This window comes from Grampus griseus (genome assembly GCF_964374135.1).
Source record: "Grampus griseus genome assembly, chromosome: 15".
In the NCBI taxonomy this organism is placed as follows: Eukaryota; Metazoa; Chordata; class Mammalia; order Artiodactyla; family Delphinidae; genus Grampus; species Grampus griseus.
Window position 1 is genome coordinate 52,309,469 of NC_139009.1, and position 13,278 is coordinate 52,322,746.

Genomic DNA, 13,278 nt, shown 5'->3' on the forward strand with positions numbered 1-13,278 from the left:
GGATTAAAGACCTAAATGTAAGGCCAGACACTATCAAACTCTTAGAGGAAGACATAGGCAGAACACTCTATGACATAAATCACAGCAAGATCCTTTTTGACCCACCTCCTAGAGAAAGGGAAATAAAAACAAAAATAAACAAATGGGACCTAATGAAACTCAGAAGCTTGCACAGCAAAGGAAACAAACAAGACAAAAAGACAACCCTCAGAATGGGAGAAAATATTTGCAAATGAAGCAACTGACAGAGGATTAACCTCCAAGATTTACAAGCAGCTCATGCAGCTCAATATCAAAAAAACAAACAACCCAATCCAAAAATGGGCAGAAGACCTAAATAGACATTTCTCCAAAGAAGACATACAGATTGCCAACAAACACATGAAAGAATGCTCAACATCACTAATAATTAGAGAAATGCAAATCAAAACTACAATGAGGTATCACCTCACACCAGTCAGAATGGCCATCATCAAAAAATCTACAAAAATAAATGCTGGGGAGGGTGTGGAGAAAAGGGAACCCTCTTGCACTGTTAGTGGGAATGTAAATTGATACAGCCACTATGGAGAACAGTATGGAGGTTCCTTAAAAAACAAAATAGAACTACCATACGACCCAGCAATCCCATTACTGGGCATATACCTTGAGAAAACCATAATTCAAAAAGACGCATGCACCCCAATGTTCATTGCAACTCTATTTACAATAGCCAGGACATGGAAGCAACCTAAGCATCCATCAACAGATGAATGGATAAAAATGTGGCACATACATACAATGGACTATTACTCAGCCATAAAAAGAAATGAAATTGAGTTATTTGTAGTGAGGTGGATGGACCTAGAGTCTGTCATACAGAGTGAAGTGTCAGAAAGAGAAAAACAAATACCATATGCTAACACATATATCTAAAAATCTAAATCTAAAAAACAAAAAAAAAAGGTCGTGAAGAACATAGGGGCAAGACGGGATCAAAGACGCAGACCTACTGGAGAATGAACTTGAGGATATGGGGAAGGGGAAGGGTAAGCTGGGACAAAGTGAGACAGTGGCATGGACATATATACACTACCAAACGTAAAACAGGTAGCTAGTGAGAAGCAGCTGCATAGCACAGGGAGATCAGCTCGGTGCTGATCTAGGGTGATCCCACCCTAGAGGGGTGGAATAGGGAGGGTGGGAGGGAGGGAGACGCAAGAGGGAAGAGATATGGGGATATGTGTATATGTATAACTGATTCACTTTGTTATAAAACGGAAACTAACACACCATTGTAAAGCAATTATACTCCAATAAAGATGTTAAAAAAAAGCTATCATTTATTCTAAGGTAAATATCCTCCTATATTGGGGATTCTATTTTTTATCTACTTGTTCATATTAAGTAGAACTAACCCAAATTTGCTGATTTTTTATGACCTGGAAATTTTTCAGCATTGACTTTGTATAGGTGATCATTTAAAGAACAACGCTTTGCTAGATTCATGGTTGTTTATATAACAATTTGTTAATCAGACAGTTAATAAAAAGTAAGAAATTACATTCTTGGTGTTTCTTACTTGTCTTCCCACAGGAGCAGTGAATACATAAATCATAATTATGTGGGGTTGATTTAAATTGTTTGGCACTAACATCCTTTTGTCAAATGGGGGCATCATTGGTCTTTCTTAAGTAAGCTGTGTGGCAAGAATGGTTTGCTTGTTAAACTCAAATGATATTAGGGGTAAATAATTGTTCTCCTTTCACCTTATTTTAGAGGGCTTCTATTTATATCTATAGCCAGCACTCTTAATTGATAGCAATATTTAAAGTCTAGAAACTTTTAGTCGTTTTTTTTATAGTTTTCAATTATATCAACCTCTAAAGTTACCATCACAAAATGTGATTGTTATTCAGTAAAAGAAAATGACATGGTTTTAAGAATAACAAAAGTTTAGGATAAAAATCTTATTATGAGTCTTTGTTTTGTTGTTATCGTTGTTTTAAGTATATGAACAAGGGGAAAAATCAAGTAAATGCTTTAGATTTAAAACACACATCCCCCTACACCCACACACCTAGCTAACCTAATAATGTCCAAAAGTAGCCATCAATAATTAGAAGATATTTGGAGCAAATCCAAATTATATACTGATGTGTGCTATTACTACCAACACCTGACTGTCGCTAATAACTAAATCTGTTTTGCCAGAATTAAATTTATATAAGAAGTATGTTTGAATATGGTTATCATTGCACTAAAATGTGTATGATTACTGTATGTATATATATTTTTTGGTCGCACCTCGCGGCCTGCGGGATCTTAGTTCCCCAACCAGGGAATGAACCTGGGCCCCTGCAATGAAAGCACCGAGTCCTAACCACTGGACCACCAGGGAATTCCCAATTACTGTATTTTTAAAAACTATTATTTTGACCTCTTCACTACTAACAATTTGTGCTACAGTTAGACTTCAAAAGACATTCTTTTTAATATACTCAAAAAGAAACTATATTTGTACATGATTGCATTTGGGGAAGATTTTTTTAGTATGTGAGAGTTATATAGATATTCAACCTTAAGTATTTAAATACTTTAATGTTTCCATTAATGTAGCTCTTGGCCTGTTCTTATGTATAACATTAAAATCTTGCATATGTATATCTTTGTCAAGCAGACGCCATAGGCTTAAACTGAAGATAATAACTTAAGATTCATGTCTCCTTTCTTAGAGGTTACAGTTGTCTTGAAGTGACAGTTTTGAAGTACCTAAACTGACATCAAAGTGTTCAAGTGATCCAGTTAGGTCAATTAATGTTAATTTTCATCTTCCATTAAATTATTTTAATGTTTTCCTCTTTTCATTTTTTTTAGCCGAGTCCTATACCAAGTCCTGTTTTGGGACGAAAGCCAAATGCTAGTCAGTCATTGCTTGTATGGTGCAAAGAAGTTACAAAAAATTACCGGGGAGTGAAAATCACCAATTTTACTACATCGTGGAGAAATGGTTTATCTTTTTGTGCAATATTACACCACTTTAGACCAGATTTAATGTAAGTAGAAACACTTTCCATTCCTATAAATATTTTGTAAATAATAAAGTTTTATAAAAAAAAAGAAACAAACCATAAAATAATTTCTTAGCACATGTCCTGAAATACTTGATTTTTTTTTTTTATCACCCATACTCTTGCTTTTTGGGAGAAGAAATATATCCCAGAAAGAAAAGTCGTTCCTTCTTGATGCCTAAAAACAATCTTTTCTGTTTTAAAAGAGTATATTTTTTTCTTTAATCTCGTACAAAAAACTGACTTCAAATTATTATGAAAATTGTGTTAGTGTTAAAATGAGATGAGACAGATAAGCCTGTATCTCTTTATACATTGACAACAAGGGGTTACCTCATGGTGAATTTGGTTGTCCAGGCTAGTCTCTGGTCCCCTACCTTAACTTCTCTTTTAGATGGAAAGCTTCAGGCATTGGAACTTGTAATCACTGTTATTTATTAATTATTTAATAATTTATTTATTTCCTTAATTTTCCACACTATTAGTTTTGTTGATAGAATTGCTGTGAAATTGCTAGTTACTCTTTGGTATTATTGAATGTCAAATTTTAAGATTCAGTTTGTTTTAAAAACAGCTGTTTTTATCAATTACTGTATGTACCTACTGTGCCATTTTCTCCCTCAGTGACTACAAGTCTCTGAATCCTCAAGACATTAAAGAGAACAACAAAAAGGTAAGAATTGCCAAAGAAAAAAAATACATAGTGTCAATTTTGGCTTCTCCTCAGGCATTTATTAATTTGGGGAAAGTGAGGTGGTTTTGTGAGGTCCTAACTATAGCTCACAGAAGGTAATCTGTTTCCTGTCAATTTTGGCTTCTCTGCAGGCTTTTATTAATTTGGGGAAAGTGAGGTTGTTTTGTGAGGTCCTAACTATAGCTCACAGAAGGTAGTCTGTTTCCTGAAGTTCCAGTAGGATGCATGGTTTACTCTAGTTTGTCATGGCCTTTAAAAATCACAAGTGCCAGACTGGCATCAGATTATAATAATATGTATGAACTTCATAAACTGTTAAATGTTTGTTAAAGCATGTTGCTTTTATTTAGTTCTTAGCAAGATTTAGCTTTTAAAAAGTGCAATCCAAACTGTTGTGCCATGAGTTTAGAAAAACCTGTTGGGAGGGGATGAAAGCAGGAGCCTGATGGGTATGCAAAAAAAAAAAATCCATATGTTCCCAGAGGCAAAAAGATTGAACATTGGTTCTTTTTTTTTTTTCTTTCTTTCCCCATTTTTTCCCCCTTTTTCTGGTAAACTGTGCAGTTTTTTCCACATAATTAATTAATGTACTGAGGTCAGAGCTTCCCAATTGATGTGGGGAAGATACTGATCCTTCAGCCCTCAGGGTAGCTGCACAGGCCTGAGTTGCTAGAGCCCTCTGGGCCAGCTGACTGTGGCTGCAGGCTGACTTAACTATGTATCCCAAAATGCAGCACGATATTACAATTTTCTGTGTGCACCACAACATAAAAAAGGAGGAAGCACCTATCTCAGCATACAGCAGGTACTCATTTAATGCTTTTTTTCCTGCTGAATTGAATTCTTCAACTGAAAAGTGTTGTCTTAGAGCAAGAGTTCTTAACCTGGGAGCTATGGATAGAGTTCAGGGGATCCTTGATCATGGCTAGGGAAAAAAAAAAAATTATTTTCTCATTTCTTTAACTGAAATTTAGCATTTTCTTCAATTATCAATTTAAACAACAAACCACTGTAGTATTAGCCATGTCTGAGACTTTTTCACCTTTAGAATCTCAGATATTTTCATATCACTTTACAGTTGCAAATATCTACAGCTACCTTTTAAGCTCATCACTTCTTCATAATTGTAGCAGTTTGTACATCCATAAGAAGCACATTTGTTTCTCAAATTCCATCTTCCTAATATTTTCAAATACTTATTTTTCAATAATTGGTTTCTTTTGTAATCATATGGGGTTTTTTTTGTTTTTTTGTTGTTTTTTTTCGGTATGCGGGCCTCTCACTGTTGTGGCCTCTCCTGCTGCGGAGCACAGGCTCCGGACACGCAGGCTCAGCGGCCATGGCTCACGGGCCCAGCCGCTCCACAGCATGTGGGATGTTCCTGGACCAGGGCATGAACCTGTGTCCCCTGCATCGGCAGGTGGACTCTCAACCACTGCGCCACCAGGGAAGCACCATATGTATTTTTTTAACTTTTTATTTTATATTGGAGTATAGCCGATTAACAATGTTGTGATAGTTTCAGGTGCACAGCAGAGGGGCTCAACCATACGTACACATGTATCCGTTCTCCCCCAAACTCCCCTCCCATCCAGGCTGCCACATAACATTGAGCAGAGTTCCCTGTACTATACAATAGGTCCTTGTTGGTTATGCATTTTAAATATAGCAGTGTGTACATGTTGTTCCCCAACTCCCTAACTATCCCTTCCCCTCATCCTTCCCCCCTGGTAACCATAAATTCATTCTCTAAGTCTGTGAGTCTGTTTCCATTTTGTAAATAAGTTCATTTGTATCATTTCTTTTTAGATTCCCATATAAGGGATATCATATGATATTTCTCTTTCTCTGTCTGACTTACTTCACTCAGTATGACAATCTCTAGGTCCATCCATGTTGCTGCAAATGGCATTATTTCATTCTTTTTAATGGCTCAGTAATATTCCATTGTATATATATACCACATCTTCTTTATCCATTCCTTTGTCGATGGAATAGATAAAGGTTGCTTCCATGTCTCAGCTATTGTAAACAGTGCTACAATGAACACTGGGGTGCATGTATTCTTTCGGACCATGTTTTTCTCTGGATATATGCCCAGGAGTGGGATTGCAGGGTCATATGGTAGCTCTATTTTTAGTTTTTTAAGGAACTTCCATACTGTTCTCCATAGTGGCTGTACCAATTTACATTCCCACCAGCAGTGTAGGAGGGTTCCCTTCTCTCCACACCCTCTCCAGATTTTATCATTTGTGGATTTTTTGATGATAGCCGTTTTGACTGGTGTGAGGTGATATCTCATTGTAGTTTTGATTTGCATTTCTCTAATAATTAGCAATGTTGAACATCTTTTCATGTGCCTCTGGGCCATCTGCATGTCTTCTTTGGTGAAATGTCTATTTATATCTTCTGCCCATTTTTTGATTGGGTTGTTTGTTTTGATAATATGAAGCCTCATGGGCTGTTTTTCAATTTTGGAGACTTGTTGGTCACATCATTTGCAAATATTTTCTCCTAATTTGTGGGTTGTCTTTTCATTTTGTTTATGGTTTCCTTTGCTGTGCAAAAGCTTTGTGTTTAATTAGGTCCCATTTGTTTATGTTTGTTTTTATTTCCATTATTCTGGGAGACAGATCGAAAAAGATATTGATGTGATTTATGTTAGAGAGTGTTCTGCCTATGTGTTCCTCTAGGAGATTTATAGTGTCCAGTCTCACATCTAGGTCTTTAATCCATTTTGAGCTTATTTTTGTGTATGGTGTTAAAGAATGATTTAATTTCAATTTTTTACATGTAGCTGTCCAATTTTCCCAGCACTATTTGTTGAAGAGACTGTCTTTCCACCTTGTGTAGTCTTGCCTCATTTGTCGTAGATTAATTGACCATAGGTGCGTGGGTTTATTTCTGGGCTTTCTGTCCTGTTCCACTTATCTATATTTCTTTTTTTGTGCCAGTACCATACTGTTTTGATGACTGTAGCTTTGTAGTATAGTCTGAAGTCAGCCTGACTCCTCCAGCTCCGTTTTTCTTTCTCAATATTGCTTTGGCTATTTGGGGTCTTTTGTGTCTCCATACAAAGTTTAAGATTTTCTGTTCTAGTTCTGTGGAAAATGCCATTGGTAATTTGTTAAGGATTGCATTGAATCTGTAGATTGCCTTGGGTAGTATAGTCATTTTGACAATATTGATTCTTCCAATCCATGAACATGGTGTATCTTTCCATCTGTTAGTGCCTTCTTCGATTTCTTTCATCAGAGTCTTACAGTTTTCAGAGTACAGGTCTCTTGTCTCCTTAGGTAGGTTTATTCCTAGGTAATCTATTCTTTTTGATGGGATGGTAAATGGGATTGTTTCTTGAATTTCTCTTTCTGATCTTTTGTTGTTAGTGTATAGAAATGCAACAGATTTCTGTGTATTAATTTTGTAACCTGCAACTTTACCATATTCATTGATGAGCTCTAGTAGTTTTCTGGTGGCATCTTTAGGATCTTCTGTGTACGGTATCATGTCATCTGCAAACAATGACAGTTTAACTTCTTCTTTTCCAATTTGGATTCCTTTTATTTATTTTTCTTCTCTGATTGCTGTAGCTAGGACTTCCAAAACTATGTTGAATAAAAGTGGCAAGAGTGGACCTCCTTGTCTTGTTCCTGATCTTAGAGGACATGCTTTCAGCTTTTCACCATTGAGTATGATGTTAGGTGTAGGTTTGTCATATATTGCCTTTATTATGTTGAGGTAGGTTCCCTCTATGCACACTTTCTGGAGAGTTTTTATCAAAACTGTGTGCTGAATTTTGTCAAAAGAGTAATCATGTGTATTTTATACATATCATAACATTATTCTGAGAAGGGATTCATTGCCAAAAGAATTCATGGGCCAAAGTCATTAATAACCTCTAGTCTAGGCTAAAGTTTTTAATTTACTTTATTTAAATAGTTAAAACCACCAGTGAGAAAAAGACTATAAAGGGAACCTTGATAAAAGTTCAATTAACAGATGAGAATTTAAATCAACTTTTTTTTTACTTTTATTGCTCTCTAAAACCAAAAATTTATATTTCCATTAAAGAATTCTTGTTTCTTTGCAAATGCATGATGCTGGCCCCAGAGAAAAACATTTAAAAGCAGTCAGTTTTTTTAATTGAAATATGCTATTAAAAAAGATAATCTTTAAAAATCAGTATAATTTTCTTTATAGAAATCATGCTTCAAAATAAGGCATTCTCTTGAATTATTTCTTGTATGATTTTGAAGAGCCTGTGTCTGTCAAAGCAAAATGCCTTATTTTTCGTCAATTAAGTTATACAGTTGGCCCTCTGTATCCATGGATGTGGAACCCACAGATACAGAGGGCTGGCTGTATTCTACCATTTTACATAAGGGACTTGAGCATCCCCAGATTTGATATCTGCAGGGGGTGTTGGAATTAGTCCCCCATGGATACCAAGAGACAACTGTATCTTTAGATATGACAGTTCTTTACCTGCATTTTCTTGCATTTGAATAAGCAAATTTAAATGCAGACAAGAGCATTATAAAATAAACCATTATTATTTTTTATAAAGTGAAGCTTTCAAGTTACTGTTTAAAATTTTGAAAAGCAAACATTTTTTATTTTACCTAGCTATATATTTTTAGAGAGTATGAGGAATCTCATTAGGGCTTAAGTTATACTTCTTTACATTATTTTCTTCAGAAATTTAATAATGATGAACATACCTTGGATTTACATATTATTACAAAGAGAAATATATCTCATTAAAATTTTTTCTCAATTAAATCTTAAAGGGCAGATGATTATAGCTTTTTTTTTTTTTTTTTTGCGGTACGTGGGCCTCTCACTGTTGTGGCCTCTCCCATTGCGGAGCACAGGCTCCGGACGCGCAGGCACAGCGGCCATGGCTCATGGGCCCAGCCGCTCCGCGGTATGTGGGATCTTCCCAGACCAGGGCACGAACCCATGTCCCCTGCATCGGCAGACGGACTCTCAACCACTGTGCCACCAGGGGAGGCCTAGCTTTTTTTTTTTTTAAATAAATTTACTTATTTATTTCTGGCTGCCTTGGGTCTTCGCTGGTGCATGCGGGCCTTCTCTAGTTGTGGCCAGCAGGGACTACTCTTCGTTGTGGTGCATGGACTTATTGTGGTGGCTTCTCTTGTTGCAGAGCCTGGGCTCTAGGCACACGGGCTTCAGTTGTTGTGGTACATGGGCTTCAGTAGTTGTGGCTCACGGGCTCTAGAGTGCAGGCTCAGTAGTTGTGGCACATGGGCTTAGTTACTCTGCGGCATGTGGGATCTTCCCGGACCAGGGTTCGAACTTGTGTCCCCTGCATTGGCAGGTGGATTCTTAACCACTGCGCCACCAGGGAAGTCCCAATTATAGCTTTTTGAAAGGATTTTAATTTAGATGATCCCATTCATTGCACAAGTCAATACATAATTGTTGTTATACTTTCCTTTTCATCACTTTGCAACTTCTTTTTTTTTTTTTTAACATTTATTTATTTATTTGGCTGTTCCGGGTCTTAATTGAGGCACATGGGATCTTTAGTTGTGGCATGCAGAATCTAGTTCCCTGACCAGAGACCAAACCTAGGCCCCTGCATTGGGAGCATGGAGTGTTAACCACTGGACTACCAGGGAATTCCCACAACTTCTTACCTGATATCTACATTGAGTATCATTTGCTACCTACAGACTTATTTCCGGCTTTACACAGTTCTTCCGGGTAACCCCATCTGCCCTTAATTGGACTTAAAACAGTACAAGAAACAATGCCTGTGTCTTAAGTTCCATGCAGATGCATAACATAACTGGCAGTGACTCCTTACCAATTAAATAACATCTAGCAATGAATAAGACTATTTTCTTTTAAAGACCTCTTTTTTCTCCACACGCAGCTAAAAAGACAGTAGGTAATTGATTATCGCAGAAGAGGTTAACCTATGGGAAAATTCCTTTATAAAGTCTTGACCTCGCTTACAAGAAATCTGGTTTGTTTTTAAATTTCTTTTAGTGCAATTAGTGTGCATAAAATGAATTGCTACATGAAACAAAATACCAGCAGGAGATTCCCCACAAGTAAGCTAATCATTTTCCCAGGTCTGTAAAAAGTGCTGAATAAAAATGGTATTTACCTGTGACATCTGATCTTAACCAATATGTCAGTGTTTTAGATAATTGGGAAATGTTTAGAATACTGCCTGTGGTGCTTTTCCTGATGGTCTACAATTGATGTCTGTCAATCAAGTTGTCAGGACTCATGAGGAAGAAAATGACTTTAATTTTCCTAAAACATGTAAAATAACAAACAGGCCCAAACATGCACACCAACTGAGCCATTCTCTCAAGTAAATATTTTGAGGTACCTATACTATAAAGCATAGTGCTGTGAAAATTGAAGAGGTTTTAATATCACAATTTATTTTTCATTTTCTTTCTTATTCCATAACATTTATTAAACTACAGGAAGAATACAAGAATTAAATTCAAAGGTAGAAATGCACTGTAACATGTATATGCAAAAGACTGGTTCCTTCTGAATTGTTACATAATTTCCTAAACTTTCTTTTTAGAAAAACTTTGAGTTGTGATCCTATATCTGGGTTGTTACAAAGATGAGACATTTTATATCCCAAAGCAAGAATATAACTAGAGGGTCCTTAGTTTTTCCAAGAGTATATCTAAATGTTTAGCCATATTTTTAATGCTTCCTAGCAACACAATGCTGTTTTCAAGGGTTAGTTCAGGATAGTAATAATTAATTGTAAATTGAGAAACAGCTTTGATTCTTCAAAACTAGAAAAACCTGATGTGCCACAGTCATTTAAAGGCTAACAAAAGTTATACAATGCAGCCTCACATTCTAAACTAGGTTGTACTACTCAAAACATTTCCTTCTTTCCAAAATGGATGAAGTGAAAATGAAATCACTCTTCTCATTATGAAAATCAATCTTAATTGGGCGTTTTAAAAATGTTTCTATGTTTCTAGACTTAAGTAGCACTTACTTATATTTTATACCAGGCAATCTAGGAGTTAGTTCTTTTGGGATATCTACCTGTACTTTATCTTCACAAATCACTGCAATTACATGACCACTGAAAAGAGGGGTTAATAGGAATAATAAAGCTCCAGATGAATTATTATTTCTTTATACCCTAGTTCTTTATCACAAAGTCTATTCTAAGTTTTTTTGTTTGTTTGTTTTAACTCTCATTTTTGCTTGTTTTCTTTATTGGAGAAGAACATTTCAATTGTTATTAACTAATAAAAATGTTTTACTCTTGGATCTACCAAACTTTTACAAATTTCCAACTTGGAATGTTGCTCTGTTCGTGTGGCATAATGTCAGTGGCATAATGTCAGTAACATAATGTACCCTCCAATAGCAACAAAAAGCCATTAAAATTTTGCTTGTTTTTTTAAAATGGTAACTGAATTGTGTTTTATTTTTAACTCTTTTTTGAGGTGTAATTGCCATATAACAGTACCTCAGTCTCAAGTGTACAACATAATGATTTGATATTTGTATACATTGTGAAATGCTCACCCCAGTAAGTCTAGTTAACATCTGTTATTTTGCTGTTTTTAAAATGTGATGATGTTTTAAGTTTCTTTAAAAAAGTTAAAATGTATGGATTGTCTGAACTCTTCAATATATCTTCTGTTTTTCTTTCCTCTGAAGGCATATGATGGATTTGCCAGCATAGGAATTTCCCGGTTATTGGAACCTTCTGATATGGTTTTATTAGCAATTCCTGACAAACTGACTGTTATGACCTATCTCTATCAAATTAGGGCACATTTCAGTGGGCAAGAGTTAAATGTTGTTCAAATAGAAGAAAATAGCAGTAAAAGCACATATAAAGTTGGAAACTATGAAACAGATACAAATAGTTCTGTTGATCAGGAAAAATTCTATGCAGAGCTTAGTGATCTGAAACGGGAGCCTCAGCTGCAGCAGCCTACCAGCGGAGGGGTAGACTTCCTATCCCAGGACGACTCTGTATTTGTAAATGATAGTGGGGTTGGAGAGTCAGAAAGTGAACACCAGACTCCTGATGATCATCTCAGTCCAAGCACAGCCTCCCCTTACTGTCGCAGGACTAAAAGTGACACAGAACCCCAAAAGTCCCAGCAGAGCTCTGGAAGGACTTCAGGATCCGATGACCCTGGAATATGTTACAGTACAGATTCAAACCACACACAAGTTTTGTTAGGCAAGAAGAGACTATTGAAAACGGAGACTTTAGAATTAAGTGACTTATACAATAGTGATAAGAAGGATGTGTCTCCACCCTTTATTTGTGAGGAGACCGATGAGCAAAAGCTTCAGGATATAGACATCAGTAGTAACTTGGAGCAAGAAAAATTAGAGAATTCCAGACCCTTAGAATGCAGATCAGATCCTGAATCACCTGTGAAAAAACCAAGTTTATCTCCCACTTCTAAACTTGGATATTCGTACAATAGAGATGCAGACCTTGCCAAGAAAAAACGTAATTCCCTGAGGCAGACAGAGTCTGATTCAGATGCTGATAGAACCATCTTAAATCATGCAAATCATTCTGCAAAAACAGTCCAGGTAAGTGAGTTAGAATGATGAATACATATATGTAGTAAATAGTTATTCTTTTTTGTTGTTTCTTTTTGTATTCATAGACTACTTTACAAATGATTAAAGGTGAAGTATAATTTCCCATTTTAGAAAAACCTGCTCTTCATTTAAAGTTTATAATATTTTAAGCCTATAAATAAATCCCAATTTCAAGATTGAAGAATAAAGAATGTCAACTTTTCAAATCAAAATGTTATTAACCTATAAAAATATTTTACAGAATAAGTCAAAGCTATTTCAGTATTCCATTTTGTAAGCATATCATTCTGGAAATGTATAATGCCAAATTAAAATATTTACCATTTACAGCATTTTCTTCAAATACTTTAGTTGCATTGCAGTTGGTAATTTTAGTCCCATCATTATTTGTGGTTAAAAATCCCAGTAACATCGAAATTTCTCCCCATGTGGGGAATATGGCATGGATTTAATTGAATCTATGGTGCCATCAGTGATAAGATATACCATTATTTTATGTACAACAAAGAAAGAAAAACACTGCCAATAAATTATGATACATGGTTTTCTTATCACATAGAATTTTTATTTTATACCTAGTGAAAGAGTTCTTTTAGACTTATTTAGGCATGGATTTTTTAATCATATAATGCTCTTATGTATACATAAAAAGGAATTTTTTAGCAAAATAAATTGGTTAAGGTATAATCAATTTAGAATTAGAGTTTAGACTAACTCTTATGAATCACTTTGTGATATAGAGTTGTCGGTGTTCCTGTTTTTCCACATAGTATTGTCCTCTGTGCCATCAAAAGCCTGATGTTACAACAGTGGTTCTCAAAGTATGATCTGGGGACCTCTCAGGCTCTCCAAGACTCTTTCCGAGAGTCCCCAAAGTTGAAACTATTTTCATAACAATACTAGAACTTTATTTACCTTTTGCACTTTCATTCT

At 35.7% G+C, this 13,278-nt stretch overlaps 1 protein-coding gene across 4 annotated transcripts in view; it reads left to right on the forward strand.

Moving 5' to 3' along the window:
• The window catches only part of EHBP1 (EH domain binding protein 1), a 346,811-nt gene that overhangs the window by 239,430 nt on the left and 94,103 nt on the right, over positions 1–13,278 (forward strand). For 3 of the 4 annotated variants that reach the window (XM_082672228.1, XM_082672227.1, XM_082672229.1), the window contains 3 exons: positions 2,857–3,035; positions 3,675–3,723; positions 11,434–12,333. In XM_082672228.1, coding sequence (XP_082528354.1) covers positions 2,857–3,035; positions 3,675–3,723; positions 11,434–12,333 — 1,128 coding nt within the window. The remainder of the gene's footprint in view (positions 1–2,856; positions 3,036–3,674; positions 3,724–11,433; positions 12,334–13,278) is intronic. The other variant, XM_082672230.1, reaches the window with a different exon arrangement.